This window comes from Pezoporus wallicus, unplaced genomic scaffold (genome assembly GCF_028554395.1).
Source record: "Pezoporus wallicus isolate ANWC-B61680 ecotype Strahan unplaced genomic scaffold, APGP_CSIRO_Pwel_v1 contig_360, whole genome shotgun sequence".
Taxonomy (NCBI): domain Eukaryota; kingdom Metazoa; phylum Chordata; class Aves; order Psittaciformes; family Psittacidae; genus Pezoporus; species Pezoporus wallicus.
In genome coordinates, this window is record NW_026640059.1 from 3,980,253 (window position 1) to 4,001,539 (window position 21,287).

A 21,287-nucleotide genomic window follows, 5' to 3' on the forward strand; every position below is an offset into this window, starting at 1 on the left:
TCCAGTGCCAGCTGCTGGGTGAGCCAACGATGTCTCTAGACCTGGCAGGAGCACCCACCCACTGCTGGCTGCCTCCCTGCCAAGATATGGTGTAAGGCTCCAAGATGTCATTATTTAATCACTTTCTTGCTTGCTGATGGAGACTTATGCACATAATTAAATGTGTGAATTTAATATTGTGTCCTTTTGTTTCATTTCTTGAAGGAGGAGAGAAAGGTGGCAGAGTTGTAGCTGTCATCTTGAGCATCCTTTACTAAAACTAATAGATCTGCATGGGTTCTAAATTGTATTATTTGTATTGTTCCTCAAGCATCCCTGAACTGCTTAAAGCAGCTCAGTGTGTAATGCTCTCTAGCTTTTTTGTTTTTCTCTACAAGATGCTTAGATCTTTCAAAACAGTGCTTCAAGTGTGAAACTCTGTTTATTAAAAAAATAAATAAAGCAGGTAATAGAACTTAAGTTATAAACCAGAAGTTTCTCTTAAGAACCAGAAAGATAATTAATGGGTGCAGAATTTTCGGTCCAAAGTCTCCAGTCTCCTATAAGGTATGGCTGATAGTCTTATATAATGATACATTTTTCTTTCTGCCTTTCTTGCATTTTTTTAAATGGCTGTGTTAAACATGCCAGTAACTTAAATCCAAAACTTGGAACTTGACTGGAACAGAAAGAATATGACAAACTCTAGTTTATTGAGAGATTCCCCTTGTTAATAGTATCCCTTGACTTGAGAAGACATCTGCTCAGTATTTTTGTTTTTTCTGTGTTGTTTTAGTCCAAGAGTGCAAATTTGAATAACAATCTGAAAATCTGTGTTTGTTTTGGTGTTTTTTACCTAGTAAAAATGGTCTCAGAGGTCAGCATAAACAGTTTCGCAATCATCTGTCCAAAATTGATGTTATGGTTACTGTACAAGCAGCTCCCCATGTAAATCTTGATGTAGATGAAGTGTTGAAGGAAGACTGGGAAGTGAGGGTAGGCAGATGCACTGGCAGACCAAGCTGATGAGTTGTGTGTGACTGCTTTTCCAAGCGCAAAACATTCTCAGTTTTCTCAACTGAGAGATGCTGCTTCTTGATAGTGGGGAAAATAAATGTTAAAAAGTGAGGACAATCAGTGTTGTCACCTCCATTTCAGACTGTGTGTCTGTGAGTAATGAAATTCAAGGTTTTGATATACTGAGTAAACTTTGAACCAGTGCTTAGTGCATTATACGTTATGCCTGTAGGGGACTGTAGGTTCAGAGTAATGTGCTGTAATGTATAACTGCAGTATTTTGGGCATATTTACTTAATACTTGGATGAAAAAGTTTATGGTTATTAAAGTTGTATCTGTGTTGCACTAATGCAGGTTTAGTTAAACCAGTGGCAATTACAGACATCTTGTTTTGGTCCAAAGTCCTATAATTGTAAGCTGCAGTAACAAAAAGCCCGCAAAACCCGCCAGAGTGACAGGAAAGGTGTGGAGGGTCTTGGTCTTCTTTATTCACAGAGCACAGTTCTAGTTCACAATAAAATTAATTTTAAAATATGCCATGTAAGGGTTAGTGTGGTGTTCTAACTTTTTTGTACTATATTATTTGGTTTGATCTGTCATCTGGTGTTACAGCGGTTTTTGAAATACTTCAAATACAATCTTAAATTCCATTAGTCTTGAAATTTTTTTGCTGATGTTTCTTGCACAGAAGCCCAGGTATTGGTTAGATAAAGGTGCTAATTCATAAATCTTTTTATTGTAATTAAAGTGTCAAGGGGCTATTTTGGGTAACAGGATAATTAAAAAATACATATGTATTAAAAAAAACATGTATTTAAGCCTTCATATTCAGACAACTTCATTCTTCACTATTGTTTGAGGTAAAATGTCTTTTGAACGTAAAGCTTTTCAAAATACATTGTCAGTCTTTTTTTTTTGGTTCAACATAAAATAGCATTTTATGTCTATTTACAGCATCTGATTCTATTTCTAGTGATTATTAAAGCACATCTTATATTTGAAGCGTTGAGCGTATTTTATGGAGACTCTGCAAGTATTTGTTTTAACTGTAGAAGTGGTATCTGATTTCTTAAATAAAAACTAACCAGTTATGCTATATAGAAAAAGAAATGTTTTCATGAGAAAACCTTGATATTTGATTGAAAATGTCACTACAGAAAAGAATTAAAAAAAATGCAAATATTTTCTTAATTATGAGGATTAAAAAAAAACAATAAATATAACTTCAGCTTTACACTACAGTTTTGACCCTGTTTGGTGCAGCCTCTGTGCAGTCAGGGTCATAATTAAATTACACTTCATGTATCAAAATTTCTATCTTTCAGCTATTGCTATTATTGTATTCAAAGTCTACCCGTAAAAGTCAATATAAAGACACATTAGACTTTTTAATGTTGTATTAATATTGGTATTATATATAAATAATACTATGAAAAGCCCTTAGCTTGCTGATTCTCTTTTCCATTTATTCATCTCAGGTATTACATACAAATAAAAAAAAAATTAAGAATCATAATGATTTTTGTCATAAATTTTCTTGCCATGACAACACAAACATCACTGAGAATGTTGTAATGAATTCAGTGTTATTTAACAATTTCTTTACTTACTCTTAGATGATAAGGGAAATACATGCAGATACCTTCATTTGTGTTCCAGGTTGTACCTGCAGTTCATAAATGTTGACTTCAAAAGATTTATTGTGCTTTCTCAGGCCTTTTAATTAGACATTTCTGCCCTATTATGAAAGGGTCTGATGTCTACCTTGCATTGAGTCTTCCAATGTGAAGTTGCTGGGTATTTTAAATTTCTAACTTAATGATCTTTGAGTTTTAAAAAAACCCAGCACTGTAATCCTATGTTTTTTTCTAAGCTTGTGGTCAGTAGGACACAGAAAAACTGGTTTTTTTTTCTTTTCCAACAAACTTTCTTGTATGGATAAGAAAGTAAAATGAGGGCAAATGTAGTAAATGAATATTCAGTTCAGCTTAATTTTTTTGTCGTTCAGGAAACCATTCTGCTCACGCTGCAGACTATATTAACCAATTACTTTCATTTTTTAATCAAGGAGATTGCTCTTGCATTTAAAAAGCGTAAAATTGAGAAGCATTGTGATTAATGTGACCCATGACGAGCTCTGGGACTTCGAGTCCATGTTGGCTTTCTGTAATACTTCGAACATTTGTCAGATGATGACATAGCGCTTTCAGGGCAAAGTAGCAGCTTAAATGTTTTTCAGAATTATCTCTAGCAAGCTGAGACACAGGGAGAAGCTGAAGATAAAATCCTGGGATAGAAATTAAGTTCATTTCCTGTATGTTAATGTGAATTTGAAAAATGAGTGCATCCCATTTTCTAAACGTTCGTGTTAACGGTGCTGCCTGTTAGAGTTCCAGCATCTGTAGTTCTCTCTGGAAGCATTTTCCAAGAGTGACTTTTTGGTAAAGAAAAAAACCTTGCTATGAACATATTCTAAATATTTTCACCAAATCATACATTTATTGGTGAGTACTCTGCGAGCTAAAATGCCTTTGTAATTGAATCGGAAACTAACAGTGTCACTTCTTAACTTCGACTTCCTGACTTAATGCCATGTAAACAGGCCTTCTGTGTTTGCCATGATTTCTGGTACAGGATACAGCTGTATTTGAAGTTCATCTCCAAAACAAACATAATAGTACATGACTTACTATTTGCTTTGCTAATTTAAATGAGAAGGTGTTACCTTTAAAGCTAATTTGCTTGTCCTTAACAGTGTATCTGTGCTTAGAAGGCAGACACAATGGTGTTTCCCAGAGCCCTTTAGTTGAGCAGATGTGTAACCATAATCTTAATTGTTTCTTTGCTCAGTGACTTAATGTGAATTGTGAGAGCTACTGGAATAGCCTGTTCTTGTCTTCTCTTGGGGTGCCAGGGAAGAGAACGTTGGTCTTGGTGTGCTATTTCTTCTCAGTTTAATTTGCCTACAGTTCCCTCTAACTGAGGGGCCGCATGTAGTTTATTTCTGAAATTGCTTGCTGCCAACTAAGGATGGGAGTTGTATGTGCATCTGGTATGGGTCAGCACATGTTGGACTCCAATACTAAAAGCCAAACCAAAAGCTTATTTTGTGAAAATTAAATACAGAGGCCATTTAGCTAGTTCAACAATTTCATGTTTACAGTATGAAGTAGGGTTGTGAAAAATGTGAACTAACAGATTAATACTTGTTAGATGTGGTTTGTTGGTTTGGGGTTTTTTTGTTTTGAAGGGTGGGGGTGGGGATTTTGATGGTGGCTTGGTTTTTTGTTTGGATTTTTTTTGTTTGTTTGGGGTATTTTTTTTCCACTGTCTTTCAGAGCAGTTGCTCGAAGTTGTGATTGCCCTGAAACCATCGGAACTGGAAACATTCAACTCCCTGTTTTCTTTTGTGTTGCAATGCTTTGTGCTTCCAAATAAATTTGCCTTTTTTTCATATTACAGAACAACATCATGTTTGTTTTTCGTTATGTCTTGTAGATTTTGGTGGCGCAACATATAATAATGAGCAGCGACCCTATGGGTTTTGGTTTCCACCTAACCAGCATTCAGAAGAGGAAATAAGAAGGCAAAGGCTTCGTAGGTTTGAGAGACGATGAAGTTGGCATGATGTAATTGCAAAGTGTTGATGTAATTGCAAAGTGCTCTTCAGAGTTACCAAATTGTGGATTAATTTGTAATCTGCAGATTCATTTGTAATCTTCCTTTTCTTTTTACTACTGTTTGCAAAACTGCAGAGGGTTTTGTGAGTTCAGGCTCAAAGTTGGAGCTTGCATAAAAAGTGTGAGGTAGGAAACAAAATGTGATCTTTGTCCGTCTCCATCATAATGCACCTTAAATCTGCAAGAAAACTGTGGTTTTACCATGCTGTCTTCTTTTGTGTAACTTCAACCTTGGCTTTTTGACTGCTGGTATTCTCAGACAACACCTTTTCTTCATGCATAGCAGACAAAAAACCATCAAGTTTTCTATATAACTTTAAAACTATGCAATTTTTCCTTATGAACTTTTCTGTGTTTATGATGACCAACTGGTTTTGGGATTGGCATGTGTCACTTGAAAAAGATTGCTTTGACAACAGCTGGATTATGTGATTTTATGCTTAAACTTTTCATCAGTTTTCCAGACTGGGTGAAAATTAGCTGCAACTATCCTCACCCTGAGGAATTATTTAATACAACCTTTAATGTTGCAGTCTTCCTCAAAACGTGCCATTTTATATGGGGTCTGTACCTGATAAAACAGGGTTGTAACGACTTACGATTTCCTAAATTTCTTAATTATTTTTAATATTTAAGTAAAATAAAGCCTTTCTAAATATTTGCTTTAAATCCAAAAAAGCTTCCCTTTACAGAGTTGAAATAATTTCTTAGGAGTTTTATGGAAAGGGAAGTGTATATGCCAGGCAAAGAATATATTTATTTAGTAGCTTAGACTTTTTCAAAGCATCTATTTTCCTGAGTTAAGAAGGCTTGGAGATTGTATTTTGTCTATGTTCATGCAGCCTTAAAAATTTTATTTCTTTATATGTATGTCATTATGTCCAATAGCAGCACTAAGAGTCTGAAGACTTCTGGAAATGTTGTCTAAATAGGCTACCTTGAATTTGTCATTTTGTAAAAGGCTCTCTTTATTCAACTCTTGAGTAGCTGATAGGAAACCAGAGAGCTCAGCTGTCTCTTTGGACAGACCCTCCCAACTGCTGCTTGTCACAGTGGCTGTCCTGCATGTGGCATATCTGCCTTCTCAGTAATGTTAACTAATGAACCGGAAGGCTTTCTGTTCTAGTATGAGTGTGAAAAATTGCTGTTGCCCAGTCATTTTACTCTCAGAAGGAAATTCTTCCTGAATTAGGGACACTCCTCCATAACTATTTTCAGTCCTGAAGATGTGTGATTGCACAAGAATTAGATTACTCACTTTTGGCGCAGACCTGTTGGAATTTCTTCATCAGCACTGATTGAGAGCTTTAGGATGAGCAATATAATGGTTTCTTTTCAGGTACATGCCATCACCAACCTGTGCTTTATGGAGTTACAGTTTGAATGTACATAAATGCTGTATTTTTCATAAAGAAAAAATCCTGAAACCAAGTTTTTTTACTATGCTCTTTATTTAAAGAGTACACCTTCTTGTTTGTAACTAATGTCTGTAGAGGAAGCGTTTGTTTATTTAAAAATACACAAGCGGTTCTCTCTCCTGTGTCATTCTCCTTTTTACCATTCTTTTTATGTATGTATTGTGGATTTTTATGCCAAGAAGCAGCACAATATTGTTAAACAAACTCTGTGGGTCGAGATTCTGAGAGCCAAAAGACACGGCTGTAGTGTGACTTTGGGTGTCTCATTCAGGTAGTGTAAGAACACTGTTAATACTATGCAAAGTGCTTTCTGGCATATTCTAAGACAGCTAATTTTTGTTCTGTTCTTGGGCTTGTTGTTGTTTTTGTATATATGCAATAGCCATAGAATAAACCAGCAGATACTTTTATAGTAGGGTAACTTTTGCTAAAAATAAGTAATAAAAAACTCCATAGAGTTTGCATATTTTTCTCAGTGGGTAATAATTCGACGCAAATGAGGAGGAAGCAGCATTGGTTCCTCAGACTAACCTTTTAATGCTGTGGTCAGAAGTTTCAGTGTAACTTACTGTGTCTGTTAAACTGTTATTTTTAATGATTTAAAACTTCTGGATGAGCCCTTAGTCAGTTGAAAAAACATATTCAAGTAAAATAAAAAAACTGATTACAGTTTTAATAGCACTTGTTTTTGTAAAGTGAGGCTAGAAATACTTGTCATTAAATATTCACAAAAATTGTTGGTATGAATAATTGTTCAGCTGGTTTGACTTTTTTCTATGTAAAATTGAAATAAATATTTTTTTACATTTAAAACTCTTTGGTTTTCATTATAGTAATTAATAAGGTGTATCTTTTAAATGACAGAGCTGCTTCAGTACTGTTAGAAATGAAGACTTGTGATACTGAGGGGGCAGATTGATTATGTTGGGACTAATTTTACTTCTTTTGAACTGTGGAAGTATTGGGATTGGATTATTATTGGGTAAGTTCTGGTACTTAGAGTATTTGGGAAGTTCCTGAACAGAATGATTCCTGCTTGTTGCAGGGGAGTTGCACTAGAAGACCTTTGAAAGTCCCTTCCTACTCAGACTACTTTATGATTCCTTAGTAGGATTTTTACCATTAAAAACCCCATCAGTTTAGTTTCAGAGCACTATGTATGGTAGATGCAAGTTGCAAATGAACTCCTAACATATGCTCTCCTGCACTTCATATCCCCAGGGACAAAAATTAAGGGCAGTGTATGAAGGTGAGTATTCCACATTGTGTATTCTTTGAGGCCATTTAGTGCCTGACTAACCCTCCTTAAAATAAGGGTTATTTAAGGGAAAGTAGTTTTGTATAAAATATTTCAGCATCTGAAGTTTGATTCCTTTGTTGCGGGAGCTGTGGGTTCTTGTGATTTTTCCTGTACTTCCTCTAAACTCTGTGATCAGGTACTGTGTAAGGAATTCCACCCCCTTAATTAATCCTAATCAGCAGACTTGTTAACAGGCACATTCTTGAAATGTAATGGTTGAATGACCCATCATATCACTGCTAATAAATAGGGGTTTCTTGCAGTCCAGGATTAAGATGTGATGAAAGAAGAGTGTGTTTAACTCCTAAAATTCTCTTCCCTCTTCCCTCTAAGAACGGGGAAATTGTGTATTCTTGTGTATGTATGTTTTTCTTTTTTCTTGGCAGTACCATTTCTCTTAAGGGGGATAAACTGCCATTTAAAATACTGAGAACAGCATTTGCACGTGTTTCGCACCACAGTGGGAGAGCCTGTGCTAGGTGAGTGTAGGCAGAAAATGAGAGCCAAATCTGTTGTGCATCCTCAAATTGGCATCTTGGTGCTAGGGAGAGGGATAAAGGGAAAGAGCACATGGATTCTGCCATTCCAGCCTCCTCTTAGAGAACTTCTGTCTGAAGCTTTGTTTTTGGTGGCTGCCTCTCAAACAAGGTTTCTCTACTTGCTTGGTGCAAATGAAACCTGGGATTTTCATGGTCCATTTTTTTAAGATTGTTTTTCACATATGCCTTAAGAACACTTCAACTCCATTGTTATAAAGGGTGAGGGGAACCCCCAATTCAGAAAAGTTGTATTTTTTGGAGGGTGGTGGTTTTTGGTTGGTTTTTTGTTTGGTTTTTGGCTTTTTTTTGTTGTTGTTTGTTTTTTTTTTAGTTCTGTTTTAGTTGCAAGTGAAAGGGAGAATTTAACTCTTGACATGCACAGCATCGGCTAGGTTGGAAAAGACCTTTAAAATATAACTTGTCCATACCACAGTATACAGATAAGGAAAACGGAGCTTAAGTATTGGCTCATCAAATAAGTGATGTATATAAAGGTCTGTGGAATGATGATGTGGCTGGGTAGAGGAGGAAATTCTCTATTGAAACAGACCTTCCCAGGAGACCATTTTGATTGAGCTGATGCAAGTCCCAGTTTTGATAGCTCCAAAAGAGGAAAGAGAGTATACCTGATATATATTAAGGAGCTTAAATTGCAGATGATAAGAACAAAGCAGCTGTGAGCATTGTTGGTCCAAGGTAGTTAATCAAATAAAGGCAAAATGACTTGCCTTTTTTCCTCTGTAGTAATTGCATGATTGGAAATGCTTGCAGGACAAAAGTAACTTCTCTTGCTGTCTGTCATTATGATACCCATATATGCTAAGTGGATATACTCTTAAAATACAGAAAGAGCTGTTGAACCTTTAAACCTGCTGACCATGGAAGTTAATGGGTGTGCAGTGTCTGAAGCCTGCATGACGAGTCTGAGTGGAATTTGAATCGGCAGCTGGAGAACCAGGTGAGGTGCAGCTGCCTTTTCTGTCGTTGTGATGTGACGGGAACCGGTGCTGCAGTTCATTTTCCTGTCTGATTCTGTGACTGCTGAATTGTAACAATTGTTGTTTAGCAGTGAACGACTGAATCACACTTCAACAGAACAGCTGGCTAACACATTTCTGGTTTTGTGCTGTGGCTTCCTGAAGGAGCGTGCAGACGTGAGGGCAGAATCATTTTGTGTGTTTATTGTAACCCTCTAATTGCTTACTATGTATAAAAAAATAAATTGGTAATTTCTTCTTTGTTACCAGATTTCAGAGGGCAAGAAAATATTAACAATTCTCAGCTTTCAATTGTAGAACTGTTTCTAAAGGAATATCATGTTTTCTAAAGGTTCCAAGTCTTGTAATGAATGCTGATACGCATTTGTTCTTTCAGGAGCTGTGAAAATTAGGAGGTAGTTTGCCATGCAAATGTAATATGGCTTGGGTATTTTGTTTATATGATGTGCTCAGAATGGTAAAGCAATTGGATTAGTAAAGGAGAAGATGGGAGTACCCATGTGGTAGCAGTCTTCTGCTGCATGAGAACAGTGATAAGTTCATCTCTCTTGTCCACTGAGAAGAAGGAATTGGCCTCATTCGCAGCAAAATGAATGCAAGGAAAGGAATTCTAAACATGTAGATAGTGGACTTTTCAAATAGGCTAGGGATAATCTGGAATTTCCTTCTTTAGTCGTTGGAGCAGGTTAAACATTATCTCTCTCTTCGGGGCAGTTGAGCAGGTAAAACAGTAAATGTTATTGCCTTAGTGCAGAATGTTGCATTACCTTAGGTCCTTCACCAAACTATTACTTACAGGGATCATTTAAGAGCTATTGGTGGGTGGACCACTTCTGTCAACCTGAATTTTCCTTGCCCGCACAGCAAGTTAAAGAATGTCTTATAAATCTGCACAATATATCAGAAGCTGAGGCTTCCGACTGTATTAAAATACACATTATTCATTCCTTTTTCCCTGCTACATGTATCTACAGAACTGAAATCCAGAATGAGGAATATCATCTCTAGGTGAACTTCCAGTACCTTGTGGAACATCTGGATGAAGTGACTAGAAAACAGGTTGAACATAAATATGGGGCAGTATCTGTTTGAATGCTGATGGTCATTTTGGTTTTTTCCCCTTTAGGCTCATTTCCCAGCTGGTCAAGGTGGGCAGGATTTCAAGGGTTGTTTTTGTTGTTTGGTAGGTGGAAAATGCGGATTCTGGAACAAGAGCCAGTCACGAAAGAGATCTCCATCTTGATGAAGCAACTGCTTCACCTGCTGGAAAGTTGTCAGAGTTTTCAGAAACTTTTTATCATTGCAGGGTGAAGGCAGAGGGGCTGTGTCCTTGCCCGACTGCTGCTCCAGCTTTGGAGCAGTCCTTCTTCTTGCAAATGACTGTTCCCAATTACAGATCTTCCCTGTGGTCTTGAATGGTTTTTGTCTTTCTTGCTCAGAGGTTTCCAAAGCATGGAAAGCATTAGAACAGAAGCCCTCATCTTTGCAATCTTCACATATGGCATATGGAATTAAATTAAAAGCTATTGAAGGATTGCTTGCGAGACCTCAGAAGGCCAGGCACCAGGCTGGGGTGGCAATGGAAAGTGGTGTTATTTGCAGTGGTCACTGTGACGCAACAATAAATAAAGTCCCCAGGTGAATGGGGTGAATTGTATTTCCCGAGTCTGCATTATGACAAAACTTAATGAATAGCTGAGGGCTGATGATGTGCTCTTGCATGCTGTCCCAGAGAGCTGCCCAGCCACTGCAGACTGGCAATCTCCAGCTGTGTACCAGGAGCAGAAGGCCTGATGCAGATCAAATTTAGGTTTTCCTCAATAGTGTGCTTTAAGACATTAGGGGTATCTTTTTCAAACAAGTAAACAACTTGGGTTGATGGATAAAAGGTTTGTCTAATTTACTTTAAACACTGACAAAAACATGTATGGACTAGAAGAATTCTGTTGGTTTTGTCTGCTTTTGTACTTTTCTTTGTTTTTCTCTGGTGCTTATGAACCAGCCAAAGTAGGAAAGAACTGTTTGGTTAAGAGTTTACCTTGGAAGAATTCCTCGGTTTTGCTTAAACTTGTTGCACATAATAATGCAATTCTGGGAATGAGTCTTTAAGCAGCTTTCTGATCTGAGGAATCCAAAGTCTGGAGGAGGTAGGTACTCCATGGCAGAGCAGGCACATCCCTGAGGGGACTGGGGCCCTTGGAGGACCTGTGCCAGAGCAGGTACTCCCTCAAAAGGACTGCAGCCCATGGATGACCAGTGTCAGAGCACAGGAAAGGAGAAGGAAAGAGCAGCACAGAGAAACCCCTTTGTGCCTGGCACACACCCACCCCACACCCCCTCCCACCCCACACCCCGCCATTTTGCTCCACCTCTAGCTGAAGGAACCCGTACCAATAACAAGGGGGCAGAGAGGAGCCTGGGGTGAAGCTGAGCCTGAGAAAGTGGGAGGAAAGGTCTTATAAGGTTTGGCAACATGTTTCCCAAAACCTGAATCAGTAATTAAATATTTATGCTAATTGGCAATAAATGAAATACCCTGAGTCGAGTCTCTTTAGCCCACACCAGCACTTGGTGATTTCCCTGTCTTTTGATCCATGAGTTTTCTTGCTTCTTTTCCTCCTGTTTCCTCTCCTGTCCTGCTTGGTGTGGAAGAAGCAGCTGGGTAGGTGCTTGGCTGCCAACCAGAGCCAGTGCTTCACAGCAAATCAGCAGCAACCAGTGACCTGATGTTGCCGATACGAAGGCACATGACAACCAGGGGGAGCAGCAGGTCTGGCCCATGCCAGGTGCGCTTCTGTTGTAGGAAGTTGCAAGTTTGGTTTTGCTCACAAGCCCAGCTAAACGCTTTATCTGTTTGGAGTTTACGCATCTTCTCTGTTAGCTCATACTGACAGGTGTTTTTAGCATGTGAATCATGGACTTCAAATCCAGAAACGCTGGAAACACAAATGATTTTAAAGTACGCTTTAAAAACACCATTTCTGTAATGCAGCACCATTGTGATAAAATGAGTGATACCTGTTGTCAGTTTTGCTTTTAGTATCACATGTTCTGTATACACCAAAAGATTAAATTTTCAAAAGATCTTTTCAGTATTGGGCCTGTGCATCTTTTGTCTTAGGAAGAACAGAAAATGAAGCTAAAATTGCCACATTTCTTAGCAGCAGGCCAGGACCCAGGCTGTGCAGTATGTTTCCTCCACTCGTTATCTTCCAGAAGTCCTGACGTGGAGGGATTTGAAGGAGAGAGAAGATTCTGATCCCCTGCCCTGAGGATTTGCCATGAGTCAGCCAAGCATCTTCCCTGCTTCCTAGCCACGTGAATGCCTCGGTTTGCTAGGGTGAGGGGTGAGCAAGTCTCCACATTGCAAATCACAGGTTCTGAATTTAACTCCAGAGCAGTTCACCTCAAATGGCTCTAATTCAAGTGACCTCCAAGTGCACCACCATAATTTTCTGTGTTGCTATTAATATCCTGCCTGCTGGTTAAGATAAAATTTACTTCTTTACTGGGCCTATGCAAGAGCTGAAGCTCTTGAACACGATAGTAAGGGTAATTTGGACTATAAGCACTAGCATAAGGCCATTGCCTTTAGGAGTGTTTTTATTCATGAATAGTTTCAGCTATTCCTTTTCACACCTAATTTAATAATTAGGTTCCCTATGAATAATTTACCAATTGTTTTTCTGCTTATAGTCAGTGGAAAAATAATTGCAGAATGAGAGCATATGCTGCTTTATACTTTGGTCTGGTTGTATTAGGCAATTTATCTATAATTTCATTTGAATTAGTACAGTATTTCTGACAAATGCCTTACAGAGTGAGCTAAGCATAAAATGGGAATTTACACACCTATTCAATATTTAACCTGTCACCGGTGGCTTAAAAATATATCTCCTATGCAATACGTACTTACAGAACCAAGTAAAATGGAACTGGCACAGGTGCAAAAATTCTGCATCAAAATAGTAGGAAAACATGACTGGTTTGCATGATATTTTTAAATAAAAGAATAAGATGGTAAAATGGCATGAAATGTCTTATTTAAGTTATTGGGTCTTTGTGTTGTTGACTCTCTCAGATGTCTTTAAGACGTGTACTTGTTCAAGTTAAGTGAACACAAATCCAATTCAAAAATCTATCTTATTTGTTTTACTTGTCTTACTCCTTATTCCATCTTGTCTTCAACCTGTCAGAAGGAAGTAGCACCATCTGAATGTATTTACACTTGAATGGACTTACCTCTGACTGTTTTATTTTCCTGTGCCTGAGACTGGAATGTCTGTTTTTCCTGCTCTTTGAGTTTGTGTATCCAACTTTAAATTGGCTGATCAGCCTGTTGTAGTTGTGATGGCTTCAGAGGGAGTTTGCTTTGAATTAGGGCCCTTGGATGTGGATCTTAGTTTTCTTGAAAATCCTTTTGCTGGGGCACCTCTCTTAGTGAACACAAACTGGAAAGTGCTGGGAAAAGTTTTATTCCATTCTATTAAAATGCAGCTCATTTAAGTAGTAAAAGGAGCATTTGTGGCCCTTCTGCACATAATGAATTCTCCATTTATCTGTGTTTTCAGTAGTTTCACCATGATTGAAATACACATTTAGCAGTTCTGGGTTTATAGCTGAATGAAGGAGGCATAAATGTTTTTTAATTTTTTTTCAAATGGTGATTAGTGCTTTGGCTTATAAACATTTTCATAATTAAAGCTTTATAAAATAAAAAGCATCTCCAGAGCTATGGTTCCATAAGTATCTTATAGGTGATGGTTCTTTTTTTGGTGGTGTATTACCAAAAAAAAAAAAAAAGAATCAAAAAATGGACAAAACATAGTAGCTTCAAGTTCAGACAATTGACCTAACACTTCTTCTATTCATCACACAGGTAAGTTCACCTGTTTTATCACTGTGCTACTATTTCTTTTCAATTAGTTTTAATTGGGTTTATATTGCTTGTTAGCCATGTTTCAGGCATACTTGGCATCTACTGATTTTTTTCCTCTGCTCTTGTCCTTCTTTAAGAGTTCCTGATAGGGGAGCTGATGCAAACTGCAATTCGGGTACCACAGTTGTTAACCAGAAACTGTATTCGTTAGCAAAAAATTGGCATGTTCCCCGCTGACCCTGGCATTCAATGAATGGTGCTGATCTGAAGTCTTCTAGGCAACTTCCAGGTGACATAAGGGACTGTCCACCACCCTGATCACCAGATCCAGTGTGCTGGGAAGAACAATGGAAGAACTTGATAACTGTGCACGAAAAATAGGTAAATTATGTTAATCTGTCTTTTTTTTTCCTGACTTTATTTGCTTTTAACTGCACTGGTTTTGGTGATCTTAACTTGGAGTAAGCTTCCTTTGCTGGAGAAAAGTCTTAATTTGTTCTGTAATGAGTTAATCTCATAAATCTAGAGCCAGCTTATTTATATTTTCTGGTACTTATCAAATTAAAGAAAAACCCGGTTGGTTCTAAATAATGCTGTTACCTAAATTATTGGAAATGTGACTAGATGATGGCACTCAAAAGACCTGGACCTCTAATTCTGAAAAGTGTGTCTTAGCACATGAAAATCCCGTTACTTATTAAAGACAAGCAAGCAAAATCTTTGTGATGTTAAGAAGTGTGTAGTTTAAGGCTGTGATTTTAGTATATATAGCTATAGCCAGGTTCTGCAATTTGTAGCTAACCCTCATCTTGTTTCTTTTTATGAATTTTTTTCTTTAATGTTTGCTAGCCATTGGATAGTTTACTTTCCAGACCTGAAAATCTTTGAATCTTTAGAGCACAAAAGATGTATGAAAGATACCTATATATGTGATCATGTGCCCAAGCTCTTACCATCAAAAAGGAATATCCTATCCAAAGACTCCTCCAGTTCAGCGGGCAGGGAGGAATTGACTGATCTTGGCTGTGAACTGCTACTGCTTGGGCTGGGGCCTCACATACAGCACATCTGCTTATATATGGCTGTATTTCTTCTTCAGAGAGTGGTGTCATTGGTAAAGGAGCAGCACTCGACAACCAGTAAGACTTGTCGTTTCGACTGGCATAGTAACAAACTTGGTTGATATTACAGTAAGCAAATGGCATGGTATTAAACATAGGAAGACAAGATCCTGCCAGACCTGAAAAAAATAACAAATGATGAAAATTACTCCCCTTCTTTCTAGGTAAGTTGAGAATAGTATCCTGGCCAATGTTGCTGCAAAACTCTGTACCTTAACTGGAGTTCTGTAATTCACAGATCTTAAACTTCCCCAGACCTTTACCAAAATGGCCAGTTACAGTGAAAACAAACTTTTTTTTACCATTAAGTATCTTCCTTTGACCAATCGTATTTGTCACAATCCAGTATTTAAACATGACGCAGTTTGTCAGCATGGGAAACTGTTATGATAGCAAATTTCTTAGCTGTGCCAATGCTGAAAATTAAATGAGGCAAGAGGTGGCGGCTTGTTTAAGAGGAGATTGGCTGTTTACAGACTTATCAGGAGCAGTGAGAAACCAAATGCCAGTGCTGATAAAAAGAAAAAGTTTGTACAGAAAGACAAGCTGTTGGTACCGGTACAGTAAGCAGAAATCTTGGCAGCTGTTCTACTGCCTTCCAGAAAGGTTTCAGAGGCTCTCAAAGTGCAAGAAAAGGATTGAGGGATTTTGCAGAGCCAATCCTGCAAAATGTTCATCAGGCAGACAACAGTGGGAATTAAGAAGTGACTGGTGCATACTTCAGAGGTGAAGTTCTTCCAGAACTGAATTTAGAACAGCTTCACAATGACCTATTTAGTTAACAATAATAAGCATTGCGTATATGTTCTGCCTTGAACTTTATGTGTGATATATAATTTCTGTAATGCCCCTAAACCTTAGTGCCCTGTGACATTTCTATACAGAAGCCAGTTTTGTTTATCACTGATAATATTCTGTTCCAGTACTAATAAAGGATCCGGAGTAGCTTAGGTAAGGAAAATGCCTACAAAAGAACATACAGGTCACAGGAAACAAGGACCTTATTTTCTTTGAATTTTATTTTCACTGGCAGGAGAGCCAGCTGGTAACAGAACAGCTTATAACAGCATTCCGTTACCAGCTGGCTCTCTTGGGGAATGCCAAACACACAGCAGTGAAAACATTCCAAAACAACGCTGCTGTGCTAAAAATATCTCTTTTTATTGCTCCTTTAAACACTTTTTTTTTTTCCAGTTTATTAGGTCCTTGGCCTTTCCTCCTAGGAGACATCTCTGCCTCCTGTATAGCAAGGCAACAAGAATGTAGGGTGTTTCTTTTGTCCAAGTTGATGCCAATCCATTTCTCAGGCTGCCAGTCAAGCAGCTTAGACAGCTAGTTTTGGTCAGAATTGTAGAAGACTTAAGTCACCAAAAGGAGCTGTGTTTTGGGAGAAATTTGGCTCTTTTACAAAAAACATTAGCTTTTGACTTTTAAAAGCACACAGTTCTGCTGTACACATGCTTTATAATTTTATTTGTAAAGCATACTTATACTATCCAGTTGTAACCACCTAACTTAACCAGCTCTTTTTCTCCGGCTGTCTCTAAAGTAAAAAGGAGCAGATCCTCCAGGGAGTTATTTCAGAGTGGCCAAATGTGATTCCTGATCTAGGAAAATTTCTCCATTGCATTTAAAGACAGGCCAAAATGACTAGCAGGACAAGTGAAATAAACTGCTCATCTCTCAGTAATTTTAATCCAAATTACTTAAAGGTAGAAATATTATAATTTTTTTTATTCAACTGCATTAACAGCAGAAACCCATTTAAATGGGTCACGTAAGAGGGCAGCATAACCAAGTTCATTATAATCAGTGTAAATTAGCTTTAACTCTGTAGAAAATAAGTAATTGATGATTCTATAGTGTACATCATTTGACTTGCCCTTCACCGTATAGATCACTCCGTATTCAATCTTAACTAGAGAGAAATTATGTGCTACAATACATACCAAGATCTTGATTATGAGCTTTCTCTTGTCCTTCCAGGTACAGCAGACTATAGCCAGTCCATAATTTTGGCATCCCGTGTGGACAGAGTGGTTCTTTGTCTGATTGACTGTGAAGGACAAGCAAGAATCCACTTGCAGATCTAATATGGGGGCCTGGTGGTCCTGGGATACCAGTCTGGCCAGGTGGACCTTACACATAGGAGAAAGGGTAGAAGAAATTTACTTGTATGAACACAGCTGGTGTGAATTTTTGCTGTATTTAATTATTCAGTAAGGGGTTCATGACAGAAGATAATACAACTTCATAGGTTGTCATGGGCAATAAAGACACCAGTAGACTGGTGTTATCCTCCTTATGGAAGAGACATGACCAAGATTGCCACTGGTGGCTTGACAGTAACCTTTTCTATTGTGCTTCTATCCTGTGCTAAGAAATGAACTGAGGTGGGTAATGATTTCCCCGACTTACTAGGATGATTTGTTTGAACTGAATTTAAATCCCTGCAGTAGCAGTCAGTGCCCTTTCTTCACATATGTATTAAACCATTCATTTATTAAACAGCAGTCATAGTTAAAATACAATTTTAGTTACTCACAGACAGTTTCACCATTAGCCATGACTAAGATGCATACGTGTCGATATATGGTGTGTAAGCATGTGTTAATTGCCTTTCTGGTTAATAATGGATGTTGAGATAAATTCTCTTCCAATAAGTCTTTATATGTGTTATGAAATCATTCACAGATGTCACTATCAGTGCTTGAACTGAGAGCGGGAAAGAAGGGTCATGATATCTCAGGCTAGTGGTGGATATATTCATGTATGAACTGGGGGAAACTTAGTCTCCACATCATCTCACGCATCTCTCCCCCAAAAGTCATATTCCATTCTTACCTCGTGGCCCAGTGTATCCTTGCTGTCCTATATGTCCTTGGTCACCTGGTGGTCCAGGTACCCCAGGTAAGCCATCTTGACCTGGCAGGCCACATGACCCTTCTTCACCTTTTTGTCCTGCATAGATACAAAATACACAATTTCCATTCATGTGGCTGCATTTAAAGGTTATACATTGTCCAAACATACAGAGCATGCAAAGGGCCAGCCAGCAGAACTGACACCACCAAGAAACAATGCTTCAGGATAAAGTGGTGCAGAACTGCTTTCTGCTGGGAATTCTCTTTACAATATTTTCACCTTGTGATGAAAGCTGAGGATTAGCTCAGAGGCATGACTTTAGTAACAGTAATTGCTGATAAGGTTTTATGCCCTCTCTACAGAGCTTGTGTGATTTACGGCTGACATCAAAGTACTAACAAACATTATCATGACAAACCTTTTGCAGATGATACACAGTACAGTATGGCATTGGTATCTGTACCATGTAATGAGTCATAACTCATCCTGTGGCAGGCCTTCATCTTTTCGGACACAATTTAGCAGTGTCTTTAAACAGGTACTGAAATTCCTGTGAAGTAACGCATGTATTACAGTACTTACAGAATAGAAAGGGACTGCAGAGTTGGATTACATCCAGTTGGGAAGGGTAAAGACTTTTAGGCTCCTGATGGCCTTACTTTTTTATATTTCCTATATATACATGCATTTTTATGCATTGGCAGATAAGAAGGTGTGGCCACAATAGTAGAAGATGAGCATCATATGCAGGGTACAGATAGTGATGATCCTGTTCACGGGCTACTTTAAACAAGCTGAATTGAACAGTTACACTTGTCAGGTATTACTGCATGCAGGAGTGGTTTTCCTCTTTTGGTAAGACAGAGTTTTCACCACAGTTGTTTCTCATGAGCGGGGTGTTTCACTCTCTGCAAAGTTTGCAATTTAACCTGCAGACTGAGTTGTCTCACAGTATTCAAACTTCCCCCACATTACATTTTACTAGATTCATTAAGAAAATCTAAACCAGTCAAAACAATTTAACAGCTTCTCAATGTTGGTCACGTAGGTATTTCACTAAAGCTCACGTACTCTGAAGTTCTGGTAATACACATTGCTTTTGCAAGTAAAACCTCCAGTTTGCTTTCTAAGCCAGGAGAAAATTTGAATACTGGTATCTTAATGAAACAAAAAATATTACTAGGTGTTTTTTTCATAAATCCAGTGCAAGTATCTATCATTGTATCACCTGGTTTTATAGAAACTGGTTTTATTATATATATATATAAAATTAAATTATATAAATTATATACATATATATAAAAGAAAAACAACAATTCAACCCCAGAAATACCTTATAATTGGCAAATAAATTAAGATATGTAAAACCAGATATTTCACTGAAACTGAACTCTTTCTTAACAGTGCCTGATTCTGTTTCCCTTCCTGGCCTAGGAAAAGGGAATGCAGTGCAGACAGGCTCAAGCAGCCTGATTCAGCTATATTGATCCATCATCCTCAGCATTAATGAGCCCACTACATTCTTATAAGCGTTTAAGGGGAAGAGAGAGGGTAAAACATAGAGAAGCAACGCTGACATTTCTGATCTTTTTCAATTTGTTGTCTAAATGGCTAACACAAACATGCAAGCTTTCAAAATGAAAGCTTACCTTGAGGTCCAGGATGTCCTATAGGCCCTGGTAATCCCGCAGAGCCGTCATCTCCTCTTTGCCCTGCTTCCCCAGGAGGCCCTGGGATTGTAGGGCACGAATCATCTGTTTTTCCTGGTTCACCAGGGTCACCTTGAATGTATGACAGGAAAGTGAATTAGACAGAAGACTGGTTAATAGCTCCCACATGAAAAAAAACAACATAACTGTTAGCTGATTTTGCTATTTGAGTGTATGCTTCAAGTATTTAAAAATCTTAAATTATTAAGTCTCACTGCTTTTAATTTTCCTCTTTTAGCACAGCATTTAACAGCATGGAAAGTATATGCTAGCAAGTACATGTTAGTAAGTACATGCTAGCTGATATGTTTCAAATATTTGGTGTACGGTTTCTGCCTTAATGTCCTACAAACTGATTTGTGTTAAAGCCTAAAGTCTATACCTAACTTCTGTACAAACACCTTAGCACAGTTTTTTATGGTACTTTGCCTATTATGTGACTGCAAAACCATCGATAATAAGCAGGCCAAAGCAGCTAACCCACAATCTCCATTTGAAATAATTATAATAATAAAAATAATGGCCACATTTTATGTATTGAAAGTTACTGGGAGCTATTGGCTATTTGCATTTTGGAACAAAAGCAGAATCAGATCAATTTAGTCAGATTAAGAGTTCAGTGTTTGTAGTAATCCAGTGTTACAGTTTAAGTGTTTGCTAAATTTCTGGTTAGAAAGCATCTTGTGTGACAACCAAGCACCAAAAAGATAACTAGAAACAAGTGTGTTTTACTAGTCTAACTGACATCACAGCTGAGAGTTCTCAATGTAGCACTATCATGACATTGATCTACCTTTAAGTGCTAGCTATTTATGTGAAAAAATCTATTAGAACTATGTTTTTCTTGCAGTACCTTCTGTTTCTAGTAGCTAAGCCAAGAATACCTTCTAATAAGAGTAGAATGTATCTATACAGAAGGAAGCCCACATGAAAAAAAAAATCAATAGTCATGAACTTACCTGTGAAACCTGAAGGATTGGAAAAATGGAAAGCAGATTGCGGCCATCGTAGTGCAGGCAGAAGCAAGTTTCAGACATGTAAATTAAAGAATGGAATGAGAACTGAAATCACTTACATGGTGTGACATTAGAAACATAATTCAGAAATTTTTATACAACTCGCATGAGAAATCAATTAAATTGAAGTTTTTTCTGGGATTGTGTTAATTTGATGCAAGTGTACATTAGTAAGATTATGCATCAATAGAAAGAGAATGGTTACAACTGAGTGAAAATGAACAAGAAGTTCATAAATACCTGTGGGACCTCTGGGACCAGGTTTTCCTTGAAGACCTTCATCTCCTGGTTGTCCTGTAGCACCAGGTGGACCTTGTGGGCCATGGCTTCCCATAGGACCTGGAAAGGAAACAGTTATGCAGTTACATGTGGCTGCATCACAAGAGGGTGAACACGTTAATAAGAGAAAGACTGGCTGCTTGAGTAACAAAAATCAGTTGGGACAGCTCAACTCTGTTCTCTCCCAGAAAGTGCACATTTCCCTCTTTACTTTGTAGTCTTTAACTGAATTAAAATCTATGACTTTTAGTTTTTTAGAGGTGAGAAGGGTTTGGTATAGATAGGACTTCTCTACAGCGTGTGGAAGAAGCAGAGTATCTAGATCCCTGTTTTCAAACTAAAAGAATCGGTTGAAAGCCTAAAGCTAATGTGGGGCAGATGTGAGACTCTGTTAGTTCAAACACATCTGCGTCATCCATACCTCTCCATACCTCAATACCTCTGCAGAGAGGTCAAGGTTTGCTTTATCTGGCAGACTCAAAAGTT

The 21,287-nt window shown here is 37.9% G+C and overlaps 2 protein-coding genes across 5 annotated transcripts in view; one reads left to right on the forward strand and one right to left on the reverse strand.

The window, feature by feature from the left end:
- Nucleotides 1–4,622, forward strand: part of RHBDD1 (rhomboid domain containing 1) — a 44,426-nt gene extending 39,804 nt beyond the window's left edge. For 2 of the 3 annotated variants that reach the window (XM_057417139.1, XM_057417140.1), the window contains one exon: nucleotides 4,496–4,616. In XM_057417139.1, the coding sequence (XP_057273122.1) occupies nucleotides 4,496–4,614 (119 nt within the window). In that variant the 3' untranslated portion in view covers nucleotides 4,615–4,616. Of the gene's footprint in view, nucleotides 1–4,495 lie in introns of all 3 variants that reach the window. The other variant, XM_057417143.1, reaches the window with a different exon arrangement.
- Nucleotides 4,623–13,061: 8,439 nt separating this feature from the next.
- Nucleotides 13,062–21,287, reverse strand: part of COL4A4 (collagen type IV alpha 4 chain) — a 68,115-nt gene continuing 59,889 nt past the window's right edge. For both annotated transcript variants that reach the window (XM_057417075.1, XM_057417073.1), the window contains 6 exons: nucleotides 20,763–20,861; nucleotides 19,447–19,578; nucleotides 17,777–17,893; nucleotides 16,882–17,070; nucleotides 14,765–15,051; nucleotides 13,062–14,146 (listed from right to left, as the gene is read on the reverse strand). In XM_057417075.1, the coding sequence (XP_057273058.1) occupies nucleotides 13,883–14,146; nucleotides 14,765–15,051; nucleotides 16,882–17,070; nucleotides 17,777–17,893; nucleotides 19,447–19,578; nucleotides 20,763–20,861 (1,088 nt within the window). In that variant the 3' untranslated portion in view covers nucleotides 13,062–13,882. The remainder of the gene's footprint in view (nucleotides 14,147–14,764; nucleotides 15,052–16,881; nucleotides 17,071–17,776; nucleotides 17,894–19,446; nucleotides 19,579–20,762; nucleotides 20,862–21,287) is intronic.